Source organism: Cyrtonyx montezumae, unplaced genomic scaffold, assembly GCF_038088225.1.
Source record: "Cyrtonyx montezumae isolate F1298 unplaced genomic scaffold, pur_monq_1.0 scaffold_4, whole genome shotgun sequence".
NCBI lineage: Eukaryota > Metazoa > Chordata > Aves > Galliformes > Odontophoridae > Cyrtonyx > Cyrtonyx montezumae.
The window spans coordinates 25,003,669-25,018,080 of NW_027072045.1; the positions used below are offsets into that span (position 1 = coordinate 25,003,669).

General features: G+C 41.4%; 1 protein-coding gene across 1 annotated transcript; it reads right to left on the reverse strand.

Moving 5' to 3' along the window:
- Positions 1-686: 686 nt before the first annotated feature.
- TMEM26 (transmembrane protein 26) lies at positions 687-13,580 on the reverse strand. The gene is made up of 6 exons (XM_065746437.1): positions 13,341-13,580; positions 9,824-9,902; positions 5,185-5,298; positions 4,498-4,718; positions 3,370-3,446; positions 687-1,172 (listed from the first exon to the last, which is right to left on the reverse strand). Exons 1-6 carry the CDS (start codon positions 13,529-13,531, stop codon positions 757-759), a joined length of 1,098 nt encoding a protein of 365 aa, XP_065602509.1. The 5' UTR covers positions 13,532-13,580; the 3' UTR covers positions 687-756.
- Between the last annotated feature and the right edge of the window lie 832 nt (positions 13,581-14,412).

Genomic DNA, 14,412 nt, shown 5'->3' on the forward strand with positions numbered 1-14,412 from the left:
ATATAAAGGCAAGTACTTCTGTAGCAAATGACTATGTGACAAACAGGTCTTGGCGATTCTCTCATGTTTTTAATATCTATTTATTTGTGAAATTTAGGTTACTCAGACTGCAGGTCCTACGAGATGGTCTTTTTCTGTATCACGTCATAGTGTTTTGTGGTTTTTAGACTGAAAATCCAGCCAGAGATGAGGTAACGTTCAGTAAAGCTTTTTCCTAACTTTACGTAATGAACAGTGTTTATATGTCATAGTAACAGTAGAAATCTGTCCTGTCCATTCCCTTTCATGCCTGCATTTGCACTGCTGTAGCTGCTGCTATGCACTGTGATCATGATGTCCATCTTAGCTGTAGCCCAACCACTGAAGTAGGGCTAAATGCTTCTGTTTCCTCTATGTTCCGTTAGGATAGACTTGTCCTTTTATGTGAATACAGGCAAATACATACATTAGCAAAGTGCCACCAAAGATTATGACCAACTTTGTTAGTGTGCCAAACCTTTCTTGCTACTACAAACTATGGCTACAAAATCCCTGTGAATAATATAATAGGGAACTCGTAAAAACTCCCCAGAATCCAACAGGTTACAAAATGTCCCATTTCTATGATTCTTTACCTTCAGAAATTTCCCCTACAGTTTAGAAGACATTAATCTCTTTGAGCGCAGATTATCTCTTCCACTAAGTCTTTTTCACCATAGAAATAGGCCCTTCTGAAGAAGTTGGGAAATGCAATTGGTCTTCAGTCAATCCCTGTGCTTACTGGTCTTCCAATGGAGCTTGAGATTCCTCTTTCAGTGGAAAAGCAACACACTCTTTCATTTCAGCATCCTGCTCAGCAGTAGTATGAGCAGTGGCTTGATAAGGCTCACATGGGCAACAGCCAACTTCTCCTTTTCTGCTCTTCTGCAGAATAGTAGCACGAAAGTCTAATGTTATCACTGCCAAGCGATACAGTTGTAGGATCACAACTAAGATATTCTTAGCTGTAAAAAACACCAGCATCTGGTTGAATATTCGAAAGTGGCCCATCAGGATTGAACGCACAATGAAGAAGGGTCCGTCCTGTATGAACAAGCTGACCCCGATGTTCCACAGCTCTGCACTGTACCTGCACAGCAGCAGGCTAGGAATCTGCCTGTTCGATGCAGTTGGTTTGCAGCCAATATGCTGTACTGGAAATAAAACACATGGGTTAAAACAACTCTCCTAAAACTTAGCCGGGATTGGGCTAAAGGGCAGCTTTTAGGTAGCTTGGATTATGAATGCATTCAAATGTGAACAATTCAACATAAAGCATATCCTACTTCTGAGATCTTAAGTTAAGCAGTCATTTACATAATCTGTCAAAAAGGACCAAAAACCACTTCCCCTTTTCTATCCCACAAAGCTATCAGTATCTATATACTTTAAGACAAGAAGAAGTATTTCGCTTAATTTTTCTACAGTGACTTCCCCAGATAATTTTCTTCTAAATCAATGTGCTAAGTTAATATGCATTGTTAGGAAGTTCAGTGGGAGCCTTCTGGAGCCACAGCACTTCAGCTGGTTCCAAGCAAAGACCTTACTTTTAAGAGACAGCTGTAAGCTGTTGACTTTCCCATGTGTCATAACAAAAATAGGTGGTGTCTGGTGGGATACAATGTCAAGCATTATGGACAGGCAGAAGCTGTTGTTCCTCCTTTCAATATAAGACTTAAAACCACAGGTACTTGCTCTTAGCCTTCTGGGCACAAATTGGGTGCAACTGCTGCAACCTGTGTGTGTATTTTAACCTATAGAGGCAGTGGTGGGCTGGAATGCTTTTGGTGGCATGGTGTCTAGGGAAAGGGTCATCAGACAGCTTTGTGTGTGGAAGGTGGTATGGCTGCATGTTATGAAAATTCATGAAGGTAGAGTAAGCAGTTTTCCTGGCAATAGGATTATGTTAGTACAAAACCCATAGTTACTGCGATGCATTAACAACCACCAAGTAGCACAGCTTACCAAAATAACTCAATTCTTTGAGGTAGCACTGGGAAAGGAAAAAAAGATGAGACTCGAGTGGAAAATGAGTTGTAGAAGGGGAAAAAAATGTTCTGAATTCATTAGACAAAGCTTCACCAGGAACAGCTAATTATTTAATAGCTTTTAAGTTGTTTAATAGTCTTAAATTCATTGCTGCTGTTTTATATTGTATCTATGAATTGCTTTTTTAGGTTGTAGTTATGTGCAAGTAAACATTCTGATGCCCGAATGTGAAGTAGCATCTGTGCAGCTGCATAGTTATCTAAAATAAACTGCACCCGTAGCCAACATGTGCTTACTAACTTTTTAACTAGGTAAATCATAGCAGAAAAGCAACAGCCAGAGGAAAATAAGCACAACACGTAGCTTACTGTACTGAAATTAATGCAATGGTTCTTTAAGTAACATTTGGATTTAGTTGGGAATGTGTAGTGGGATTTTTTGTTGTTAATTTTTTAAAGCTTTGTGCATCTTTATGAGAGTAGATTTTATCAGTAACACAATTTTTTAGCTCTGATAAATTGCAAAATTTTGCTTTTTCTGGAGGTGAGTAGCTGAGCTGAAATGCTGAAATATTTTCCCACCTTCAAAATTGAAATCAAAGCCTAATGCTGTCTACAAAGAGAAAGCTAATGAGAATTTCCAGGAATCATTTTTCATTACTACCTTATTTATTATTTTAATTGCTGTGTCAATCCACTCATCAATTTTATCTAAGATACTGGCAAGGATAACTTATTTTTGGACTGATGGAGTTGACTTGCAGATCTGTTGATATTGGAGGCCAAAACAGTTGAAATAAACTTTCATTATCTCCTTCAGCCTAAAGAAGTCTCTCTGACTGCAGGCAAATACCAGTCTGAGTTAGCCTTTTGGTGTAAGATAAGAATATACAGTCCCAACATAGCATGGTCCTCCATGATCCCTGTGATTAGGTAACATGTCCTGTGATAACCTCCTGAGAGCTTGTGACATCTATGTTTAGGCTGTGTTCTTCCCTGTGGCTGATGCTTGCTTATTTCTCTATAGGGTCTAGTAACCTCCCCAGATTGGAAGCATGATAGCTTCCATGGCCAGAACTAACTCAGGAGCTAACACAGCAAAGTTTAAGGCAGTAGCTTCAATGCTGCAGTTCCATTTTTTTCTAGAAGTAGTGTTTCAGCATGGAGATGGAGGTTAGCCAGAAAAGTTTCCTCAAAAGAAACCACAGTAGGCTTTCTTCAGAAAGCATCACTGTCTTTGTCACATGAATTGTTCTCCAGCAGAAGTGCTGGATATAGCGTGTAGCCTATGCACAATCACAAGTCATGCCAGCAAAACCTTAAAGCACACGTTCTCATTTCTTGTCCGTGTGCAAGTACTAACCTGCAAGATCAAGTGGAAACTGTAACATACTCCAGGTCCATACAGCAAGAATTGCATTTATGAGAACGTAATTCTTTCTATGGGAGGAGACAAAGTGTTAACAGTGAAAATGCAGTTTCCTTATGTGTTAACAAAAATGTTTTCTGTAGTATTTGGAATGTCATTTAAAGGGAGCTTGAGCCAAACAGTGATTAATGCATGCTTCCAAGAGGTACTAGTAATACTGAGGAAAACAGAGGCACTTTTTGGTGTGGAATTTTTGCTGTTCCAGCTGTGCAATTACACTAAATTTCTGCAGCCCGCGTTATGAATAAGTATATGGAAATATCTCTACTTAGAGCCACAGAGTCTGTCTTTTCCTTTGTAATGTTTACGTATTCCCTGCAAGCCTGAATAGTATCTTCCAAGTCAGAAGGACCTCTTTCCCTGCTATAAAGCCCTTTCTCTGACATTAAAACATAAAATAAAAAATTGAATAATGTCTGCAAGAGAAGCTCTTCTGCGATTCTTTCTCCTTGTGGTGGGTGTTCACAATTCAGCTCTCACTGCTGTGAGTGGGAGATGGGCTTACACTCTCTGGGAGAAATCGCAATGTTGAAAATTTACACCAGAACTAGGCGGTTCCCTTTCTTCTCATCTTTGAACACTGTTCTTCTATTGTGAAGAAGAAACTACAAATGAAAGAAACTACAAATGAAATAACCCAAGAATGAACTTGGATAGTGAGTCAGTAAAGCAAACTCTTGTTGCTTCTATGGTAGCCTAAAAACAATTGATTAACCTGAGAAGTTTTCTGTGTATCCAGAGTTTCAGCTGCTGTAACTGTATGACTTGATGCCGCATGGCAGTTATGCTAGTTGTTTGGCTTTTTGTACCCTTTTGTTGTGATGTAACATGCTTCTCTGTTAGCGATGCGTAATCTCTAAAAACAAGTTTATATAGGACTGCTATGTCTTTTACAGCAGAAAGATGAGAGTAGGAAAACAGAGCCCTTGAATGTAGCCTTCTGTTATCTGAGGGAATACACGTGCAGCAGTCTGCATGCCGCAGACAGCACAAACAAAGCTTCAAACTGAACAAATCTCTTTTGCAATGTGCAAACTATTTATGTCAGAAAATAGTCCTTACCGCACATCCTCAATGTCCAGGGTTTCACTTGCAAATTCAAGTATATCTGCTGCTGTTCCTACAAACATTAGAAGCAGCTGGGACAACTGGTCCCGAGTGATTTCAACCCCAATGGGGAGAAGCCACCTCCCAACTACCAGCAGTAGTAGAAAAGTCTGGTGGAGGGCCAGGGTCCACACAGTCTCACAGATTGTGGAGAGCTGATTCACAAAAACTTTAGCCTGTTTAAAACATAACAACAATAACATACTGTAACTTCAGGAGAATTCACATTAAAGATGGCATTAATCCTTCAGCCTGCCTTTGATTTCCTTCATGTTGCATTAGAGGAAATCATTTCCATGTCTATAATTTGATAATGGCATATTAGTACCAATTTTGGGCAATGAGTACTGATTCTTCTCTATACTTTATTTTCCTGTTATTTTTTTGCTATTATCATTAGCGGAACCATCATTCAGACACTTAAAGTTCTGTTAGATTTTGAGCAGTATGAGACCTCCTACCAATAAGTGTTAGTACATGGCAAGATGTCTGTCGCTTTTACTGTGTGCCTTTGTGAACCTTATCTTTTGGTCACTATTTAAGGAGATTGCCCAAACTGACAGAGAAGATGACAGTCCTCTCCAATTGCTTTTTCCCAGTATTTCAAAAGTTCTCTACTAAGAACAGGAAAAGGTGTCCCACCGTCCGAATGATGTGGTGATCTATTCTCTCACTTCCGTGACTGCTCTCTAGAGACTGATTGATGTCTTGGTTGGTGACGTTCAACTGAACTGCTTCAGGCTCATTACTGCAGTACTGTTGTGAACAAAAACATCACATGAGTTAAGAAGCACAGGGAGCAGACACATTCTGTGGCTGAAAGAGGCCTGCAATCTTGACAGTGGATGTTTACAAAGGAACATCCTTGCTCTGAATGTAAATACTCTTTGTTTGGAAGGGAGGAATTCCTTCTCTGTAGACAGGAAGATGTGTTGGTAGGTCCTTGTGAAGCTGTGGGATTGTTGTGCAAAAGCAGATAGAAATTCAAAGGCTGATGGAGTGGGTGATGCCTTTGCTCTGTAAAACTGCACTTTGTCTGCAGCTCTCTTCAACAGGTTGCTGGCTTTCCTACATTGTCTCTTTCTGCCTAGAGTGGTAGAGTAGGGTAAAAATTGCTTGGTTTGCTATCTTATGCTTTTAGTCTCTGTATTCAAACTTGTTTTCCAAGTTTTTATTTCTACTGTCCAGAGTAAGTTATCTAAAAACGCAGTTGTTTTGTTCCTCTGTGATTTCCCTCAAGGCTGCAATGAATACAGTTGAGCCGTGGGGTCACGTGGTTTGTATTTCCCCTCTTCCTTTCCCTGCAAAATTTTGCAGGAAGTTCATAAGATGAGGGATGTGATTCAGGAATAACTAGGAAAAGTGAGTCTGTGACATTGCCTGCCCCTGCAAAGTACAAAAACTTGTGCTTTATGTTTTGCAGACAGTGGATCCTATAGGAAAGAAAAGGTTGGGTACAGCATACTGCTGGGTGTAGCACAGTGACTCAGTGGCAGGAGGTGCACTGCTTTCTGCTTTTGTCCAGCAGCTGCTCCTGGGGTAGCTGGGGCCTAGCTCCTAACATCTGTCTTCATAACAGCCCTTCCCATTTCATTGTAATAAAAAAGGGGTAATTAGAAAATCAAACCAGGCTGTCACGAAAGACTTCTATCCAACTTGTGCCAGAAAGCACCAAATGATTTGCATTTCTCTACTGGGCCCCCCACCATTTTACTGCATGAGAAGTGATTTTCTGCAACAATTGGAATGTTTGCGTGCATACTGAGCAGCTCTGTTCAGCATAATGCCTGCCAATAGATGGGCAACATTTTCCAGCAAATATCATAGTCTAAAAAAACTTCAGCTCCCCCTTTACTTTGTCTCTGATAATACTGCCCGTATCTGAGTTAATGCTGCCTCTTGCCTGACAGTGTAGATAAATGCAGCAACTTCCTGTGGCCTGAAAAATCTGGAAAAGTCAGTGCTTGTTGCTTTTAGAATTGGTGATAAAGGCTCTGAACCTGAATGCATGGCTTATTTGCACAATGGGTGTGACAGCACTGAATGCCTGTCACTGAGATGTTGGAGAAATATTTCCATTTGGAGAAGGGGGGTCTTGAAGTTCTGGGAGTGGAAACAAGGACAGGCAGGAGCTGGGGTTCTGCCTAGTTGCTGCTTTGCAGGGCTGATCTGAGCTGTCCCCACAGGTTGCTCCCACGTGGCCTGCTGCAGGCTTGTTTTGTTTTCTAGCTGCACACAAGCACCTAGAATGATCATGAAAATAAGTTCACTTTGTGGCATTCATAGGCTTTTAATACGCAATTTTTGAAACCATTTCTGACTTAATGGGGGACATGTGGCTCCATGAACATTGACCAGTGCTTCTCAGAGCCAGATGTGGATGTCACTGCCTGTAGGCTGGAAATGGAGAACTGCATCTGCAGAGTCAGGCATTTAAATTGACCTCTAATTTTAATTTAAGTAGTTTCCTCTTGTTTCAGTTTGTTTCTCTGAATATTTATTAAGCAGTGATTGTGGTGGTGATTCACTTGAAAGTTTGGAAAAGAGCCTTCGTTTTACATCATGTATATGCATGTAAATAGGCCTGTTGGTGCCAGGCGTATCTGCCTAGCTAACTGTGTACGTGCAGTGACTTAATGGGAATGTAACAAGGAAGAAGTGAGTACTATACTTCATAGGCAGATGAACGTGGTTTACCTGCTTAGCTCTGCAGTCCTGTTACTCACAGATGTCTGGATGTGTACATAGCTTAACAAAAACACTTAATGATTACTATCCAAAAATAAAACAGGGAGAAATTGTACACAACTTACAGAAATTCTAGCTAGGTTTACATCTTTTGTTTCTTATGAAATGAAGCTGATATTTCCTCTTGATTTATAAAACATCATCTAAATGGAAACTGTTTTGTGTGACTTATTTTCCTAGTGCCCAGCCTGCAAAGATATTGCTGGTGGCTCAGGGGGACCCCCTGAAATACTGAACTAATTCAGTGATTTTCTGTTTGCTTCTTACGCAGTGCCAGATAGAAATGAGGTCAGATAAAACTTTTTGCAGCAGACGCAGCACTGAGGTGATAAAATTGCTACTGGAATAGCAGGGCAGAGTGCCCTCAGTCCTGTTACCACGTGGAAGCTGGCAGCCTCTGCCAAGCAACAGGTACCCCTTACTCTGCATTGCTGAAAGCAGTGTGGCCGTCACTATGGCAACACACATGATGTCAAATTCAGTATTGTGGCTTTGCTTCATTTTGCTCCTACTAGAAAGCTGAAATGTAACACAAGGAGAAAAGGCTGCTTAGGCTGTCTTTCCAACTCAGGAAGACAATGGTTGTGGGGGGGGGAGAAATGATGCACGCTATCTCTTTTGGAGGAGTGAGTGATACAGTGGAATTTTAGTGGGTAAGAGGATCCCATGTGAGAAGAGGCTGAGGGAATGGGCATGAAAAATGATTATTTCCTTAGTGGTTAAATATGTTTAAAAGGTTTAGCAGGTATTTGTATTATTGCTGAGCAGGATGCTTGCACTGAATACTTCCCTGGCAGTCTAGTATCCTCTGCTCAAGGTGGTCAGCTGGTGCTTTGTGGCGGTAACGCACAAGGTTATTGAAAAGCTAAGAGGCATTTGTTCATCTGAGGTCTTAGGCATTAGGAAGAACGATTATTATTTTTTAAAGGAATAAACGATTTTAATTTTCTTTCCACTCTATTTTGCTGACAGCAGTTTCTTTTGCTTAGTGCGATTAAATTTATTTTATGGAGTCTCTCCCAGAGATGCGTTTCATCCCCAAATGCTTCATTGCAAAGCAGTTCTTTCTATGCCGTCAGTATTCCACTTTGATAGATGAATGGCATTACTTCTGTCCAGTTCTGCACTACTTGGAGGCAGAACTGCCTCCATCTTCAGGAGAGACTATGTGTTAGTGCATGCCTTAAATAACAACACCATTACAAGCTGTTGATGTTTCCTCTTAGGTATTCAACAGGCAATCAACGTTCTGTTGCCTTAACGACCACGAACTGTTCTGATGCTACGTATATAAAATGTATGGGCCCATTTTGTTGTTGTTTTAATACCAAAAATTTCAGCAAAACTTTCACCTGAAAAACAGTACTTATCTGAGTGCTGCGTTTGATATTGTTATGAGGGCTGCTCCCCTTTCTAGAGGTGCTTTTGAATCTGTTAGACTGCACACTTCCAGAACTCTCTATCCTATTTCTCCAGGTATAAACTAAGCTGTTAACTTGATATACTCCCTCTTTAATTCACAGTAACAGTATATCAATAAGAACAAAGTATGCCATGTTCTAACATCATTTTGGGAAATAAACTGCTGCCTCTGACTACAGAATTAGCCTGTTCTGTGGACCAGATTTAACTATGACAAATGTTCTCAATATCCACGTTACCTGTCAGTGACTGTTTAAGGAGATTTGGCAAAACAAGAAGACAATAAATTCCTGCTGCTGTATTTAGAAAAAGCCTCAGGCATTTTCAGTGTAAACACAATTTTGAATATTTGATTATACTGCTGTGGGCTCTAACAATGTTTCCAAAGGAGAAAATAAGGGCCTGTGCCTCCTTAGTCTAATTTATGTATCGTCTTCTATCGCTTTATCTTTCCTTCTTAACAGTTCAATTTCTGTCAGGGTTGTGCAAAAATCATGGGGCATGCAAAAATCCCCTTTTCACTACATGGAAGTTCAATGGGGACTTGAAGGCAGCTGGCACAGGGCAGGGGCTGCTGGGGTTTATCTTCACCCTAAGCCACAGGAGCCGTTGCCTTTAAAATTGTTGCCCTTCCCAGATCACTGTACAGCACAGAGAAATTACTACAACAGCTATTCTGTAGCAGTAATCTCTGAATATTCTCTTAGATTGCAGTAAGCATGAGGTTATTTAAGAGCCTTTTAATTGATAGCTACGTCAATTTTTACTTGCTTTGAGTTGTGATACCTGCCTGTAAATGCCATAAAACTCATATTTTATTTTACAAAGGTCTCTAAAGCAATGAAATTCAAGCTGGTAACCTGGGGCTGAAATGCTGCATTTCATACTCCTAGTCTTCAGTTCCTTGGCCAAATACAAATAGTCTCATTTTAGCTATGAAAGAGATTCATTACATGATATTAGGAAATGCACAGTGGTCCATAGTCCCAGCCGGTCTGGGATGCTCACCAACATAAAATGGAAAATTGGATCAAGGTCTGGCATTTATGCCTAAATACAGCACATCAGATAATCAATTTCAAGACAGTCCATCATGTTTCACAATAAATACCTGTGTCCCATGGTGAATTTCCAGTAGCCATAATGATGGTACTATGCAAATCAGATACAAAAAGATTGCTGGGGAAAACCTGCAAAGGAAAAGATAGCTTGGTATTATATCACATCATAAATATCTTGTATTCTCTATCATTATCTCAGTTGGACCTGCAGAATTCTCCTTTCGTTACAGTTCTCACTGGGCTGTAACTGCAAATAAGAGTTGCAATTCTTGCTGAATTCCTCATGCTGCCAGTGTTATGAATTATAGTTGCTTTTATTTTTTTTTTGTAGATCTAAGATCATATGTAATTTATAAAATCTCTTTTCAGAAACTACCTAAAAGTATTTTAGCTATTTGTAATTCCTTCATAGCATTCTCTATTTAAAACAAATCAACAACAAAAAAGTGTAATTAATCTGCTCTTTTAGATCTCAGGGTGAATCATAGAGTCATTTGAGTTGGAAGGGACCCATAAAGGTCATCTGGACCAACTCCCCTAAAATGAACAGGGATGGCTACGGTCATTGCACCGAATGGTGTTGGGATAAAGACTGTTGATCAGAATCCTGGTGTTAGAGAAAAGGTGGAAACAGCATCACTTTGCTGAAAGTAAGTGTTTCTTAAGATGAATTTTTTCAGTGCCGGCTAAAATGGTTTATGAAAATGGGCCTTGCCCTTCTTCTCCCACTTGTGCTGGCAGTTGTCTAATCTTTTTAGGATTTCTCTCCCTGGAAAACGGAACTCCTTTTTCTTGTCACTCTCTTGTAATGGTGAAGCTTTATCATCTAAAGCTTCTTGATCTGAGTTTGAGAGTACTAGAGAGATTTCATTACTACTCCTGTGAGTACTGATTCTTATGAGAGTTGCTGATGATACAGTGTCAGTGGATAAAGATCAATTGATGTCATCTACCTGGACTTGTGCAAAACATTTGACACTGTCTTGCACGATGTCCTGGTTGCCACATTGGAGAAAAATGGATTTGATGGATGGCCCACTCGCTGGATAAGGAATTGGCTGGATAGCTCCACTTCTGAGAGTTGTAGTCAATGGCTCAGTGTCCAAGTGGAGATTGGTGACAACTGGTGCTCCTCAGGGCTGTTGGTTGATGACAGATTCAGCATGAACTGGCAACGTGCACTTGCTGCACAGGAGGCCAACTGTATCCTGCACTGCATCAAGAGAAGTGTGACCAGCATGTCAAGGGAGGTGATTCTGCCCCTCCACCCTGCTCTTGTGAGATCCCATCTGTAGTACTCTGCAGTGCAGTGAGGGCAGCTTCAGGACACCTGTTGGTTCCTTCTGTCCCATCAGCAGCACAGTTGGCTGTGAACTTCAATTGCTTGCAACTGTAACTGCAGCATGTGTTTGGTCAAACGTAGTTGGATGTATTATTAGCTCACATCCAGAATGTATGTTTATTTTTGTAATAATGACTTTTTCAGAGGAGATTGTTTTGAGGAAGAAAAATAACCAAAACTCCTGCTGCTCGGGAAAATGACTAGGTTGCTGAATGCTCTGAAAAGTTTCAGTCAGTCCCTCTAAATAATGTAGTCTTGAGTCATGTCTTGTTTGGTTTTTATGGTTGGTTCACGTCTCCTTTTTTAAGTTTTGGCTGTTCTTGGGGTTAGCAGGTGTGTCTGTTTGTTTGTTTTCCTCTTCCTGAAGTTAGCAATTCTGTGGGGGTTTAGTCTAGTTATTTGTGAGAGAACACACCTCTCAATTGAATGGGAGTACTACTTTATTTTACAGTATTTCCTACAGGACTTGAGCACAAGAGAAATCCATCCAGCTGGCAAGTTAGCAATGCTGAGCTAATGATAGCAGATCTGGCCAGGAAAGTTCAGGAGCTTTAACCCTGCTTTCTTTAAGAAGGAGCACTGTAGAGCAAATATTACTTGACCAGGCACGCAATATTACTTTTTCTTCACTTGTTCCATTTCTGCTGATGTAATAAGCAGTTGTCTTTTGTCAATATTGTATGGAGAGCATGTGAGGCTTCTGGAGGCAGGAGAGTTCTGTGGTACCGTGTCCTTTGCCTGCATTAATAGATGCGCACGGAGGCATTTCTGTAAATGCAGGTGATACCACTTGCTCTGAATGTGGGTGTTTTTCACTAGAGCAGAAAGTTATCCTGATTCTGCTGTGATTAGATGCTGCCTGTTTGTCTGCAGTTCTCACCTACAACATAATTTACTGTGCTTCTTAGTGTGCTGGACCATATCCATTTTCCTCCTAGTTAAATCTAGCCCAGACTTCTAGCACACATTCAGTAAAAAGAATCTGCTTTCTGTATGGGTTTTTTTTTTTGATTGTCCAAAAATAGACTTTGCAAGTGTGCCTTCATGAAGTATCTGCTGCCTCTTCCTCACCTCAGTGAATTGGGGCTGTTTACTCTGTCTCTGATTTACATGTGTGCTCCACTGTTGTTAAATTTTCCTGTATCCCAGAAATCGCCACTACTTTTATTACATTTAAATTTAGAGTATGGAACACTCATGTGAATTGTCACACAACGCCATTTCTGTTATAATGAGTTTCACAGGTTGCAATAGTCAGAAGTATAAGGTTATGGAAATCACTAGGGTTGTTTTTTTCTTTAACCTTGAATTTGTCCCACTGACACGGACAAAAAAACCCTGCAGTTTGAGGTTTTTACAAAGAAAAGGTCTTAACGAAACTTGGACAATTAGTGATGTGACTGCCTCCCTTTCACTGAGCATTTGTTTTAGCTGACTGGCTGCACTGATGAGCCATAGATGACTGCTGCCATTCCTTACGTACGTGTAAAAACCAAGTGCTTGAGCAAATTCTGCTATGACTAACTTATTTTGTTCATTTCTCATGTAGTCTTTCCTCCATGAAGGCTTCCCTCGGGAACAGCCTCTAATATTATAAGATATATATATAAAATCCAAATACTTAAACAACTCCTGCTGTGAGAGTTCTTGCTGCTCATCTTTTATTTGATGCTGAGCTTTTGTTCACGTACTAGCATGGTAATAGCACTGTTGTGGGTAGCAGGGACAGGGAATGCAGTCCCAGGGAATGAGATGCCTGCCAGGAAATGGCTGGCTGAGTGAGAGGTGTGGGGCCCCTGGCATCTCTGTGTGCGCTCATGACAGGCTGTGGCATCGTTGTGTCCGGTGTCCCTGCCAGGGAGTGCGTGCCCCCGACTTCCCCAGTCCCCTGGATCAGCAGCTTTAGAACTTGTAGCTTTTGCCTGCAGCAAAGCTTCCACATCGTTCAGCTGTTGGTGCACACTCAGTACTGTACGAGTGGTTCCCAAGTCATCTATTGCAAAGCTTCCCCCCCTCCTGAAAGCCCTCTGGGTTTGGTCAGACTAGCCAGGGCTTCAGCATTTTTTCAGTACCCCAGGTGCTGCAGGAGGGAGAACGCAGCACCCTGAAAGTGTGGCTAAAGGAAGCCAGGGCAGCTCTACTTACAGGCAGCAGCTCCACATCTGCAGCGAAGTACATGCAAAGAAGCGAGAGGGGCTCCATCGGAGCCAGCAAGGTATGCTCACCATTTGTAGCCTCTGCCTTGCTTAAACTTGAGCGTGAGCCCTGTCTCCAGGCAGAGCAGAAGATTGAGCAGTGCCAGCAGCCAGTACTTGGGTTCTTTCTTCACTTCAGTCACTCTCCAGACCCCGATGAGGGAGTGCAACACGAACAGCAGGCGAGTAACAAGAGCGTTGAGCAGAACCATCAGCTCCATCCTGACCCAGTCCCTCTCCGCTGTCCCCACACGCAGGCCCAGTGCCTTTTAGGAGCACAGAGAAACCGCGCTGGGAATCACAGCAAAGCCTGCACAACGCAGGCACGCAGCTCTTTCCTCTCCCATCTCCACAAAGGGGCCCATTATAACAAAAAAGAAACGGTGTTGCCCCTCCCCCAGACTTCCTGAAAACTTTTTGGAGAGAAGAAAAAAAACAAAAACGCTCACACATCCAAGCTGTAGTGCTTTGCAGTGCTCAGTGCAGTTCTGCCCACACTGACCAGGAAGGGTTTCTGCATGTCCCCTCTCTATCATCTCAGGGTCGGAAGGCCAGGGAAACTGCAGTCTCGCCCAGATCCCGTTTCCTTCCCAACTCTGCTTGCTGCTCTTATCTCCTAGATTTCCAGCAAAGAGACAAAATGTAAGAAATGCCATAAATTTGAATCTTCCTTGCAAAAACTTCCAATGCATTGCCATGCTGCAAAAGCCTCCTTCCTCTCTCCTCCCCACAAACGCTTTACTTCATATTTTGTAACTTTTCAATTTGTTCATTTAATGTTGCAATAAAGAAAGAAGTGTGATGTACTTCAATATTGGAATCCTTGTGTATAGATATACTGGTGTGGTAATTAGTGTTGAGCAGATTGATTGATTAAATTTCAGCGCTGCTTAGCTTTTCTATCTTGCACTATCATTAATTTAACTAATGAATTGAGTAATCTTCAACCTGCTTCAGGATGAAGAAAAAAAACCCAGCGCAAGGAATTCCATAAATCAGACTGAATTCTGGGCTAGCACTGGTGTTACCCAATAAGCCAGTAAGGTCAGAGGCAAAAGACACTTTCAAGTTTGTCTGTTAAGTCAGCTACCTCTGGAATGAG

What these genes read in the sequence shown, in the direction of transcription:
- TMEM26 (XM_065746437.1), bottom strand. Translation starts at nt 13,531, where the DNA reads ATGGAGCTGATGGTTCTGCTCAACGCTCTTGTTACTCGCCTGCTGTTC. An exon ending in CAAGGCAGAGGCTACAAATG is followed by an intron (nt 9,903 to 13,340) that starts GTGAGCATACCT and finishes TTTCCTTTGCAG; the next exon opens with GTTTTCCCCAGCAATCTTTT. An exon ending in GTTTCCACTTGATCTTGCAG is followed by an intron (nt 1,173 to 3,369) that starts GTTAGTACTTGC and finishes TTTTATTTCCAG; the next exon opens with TACAGCATATTGGCTGCAAA.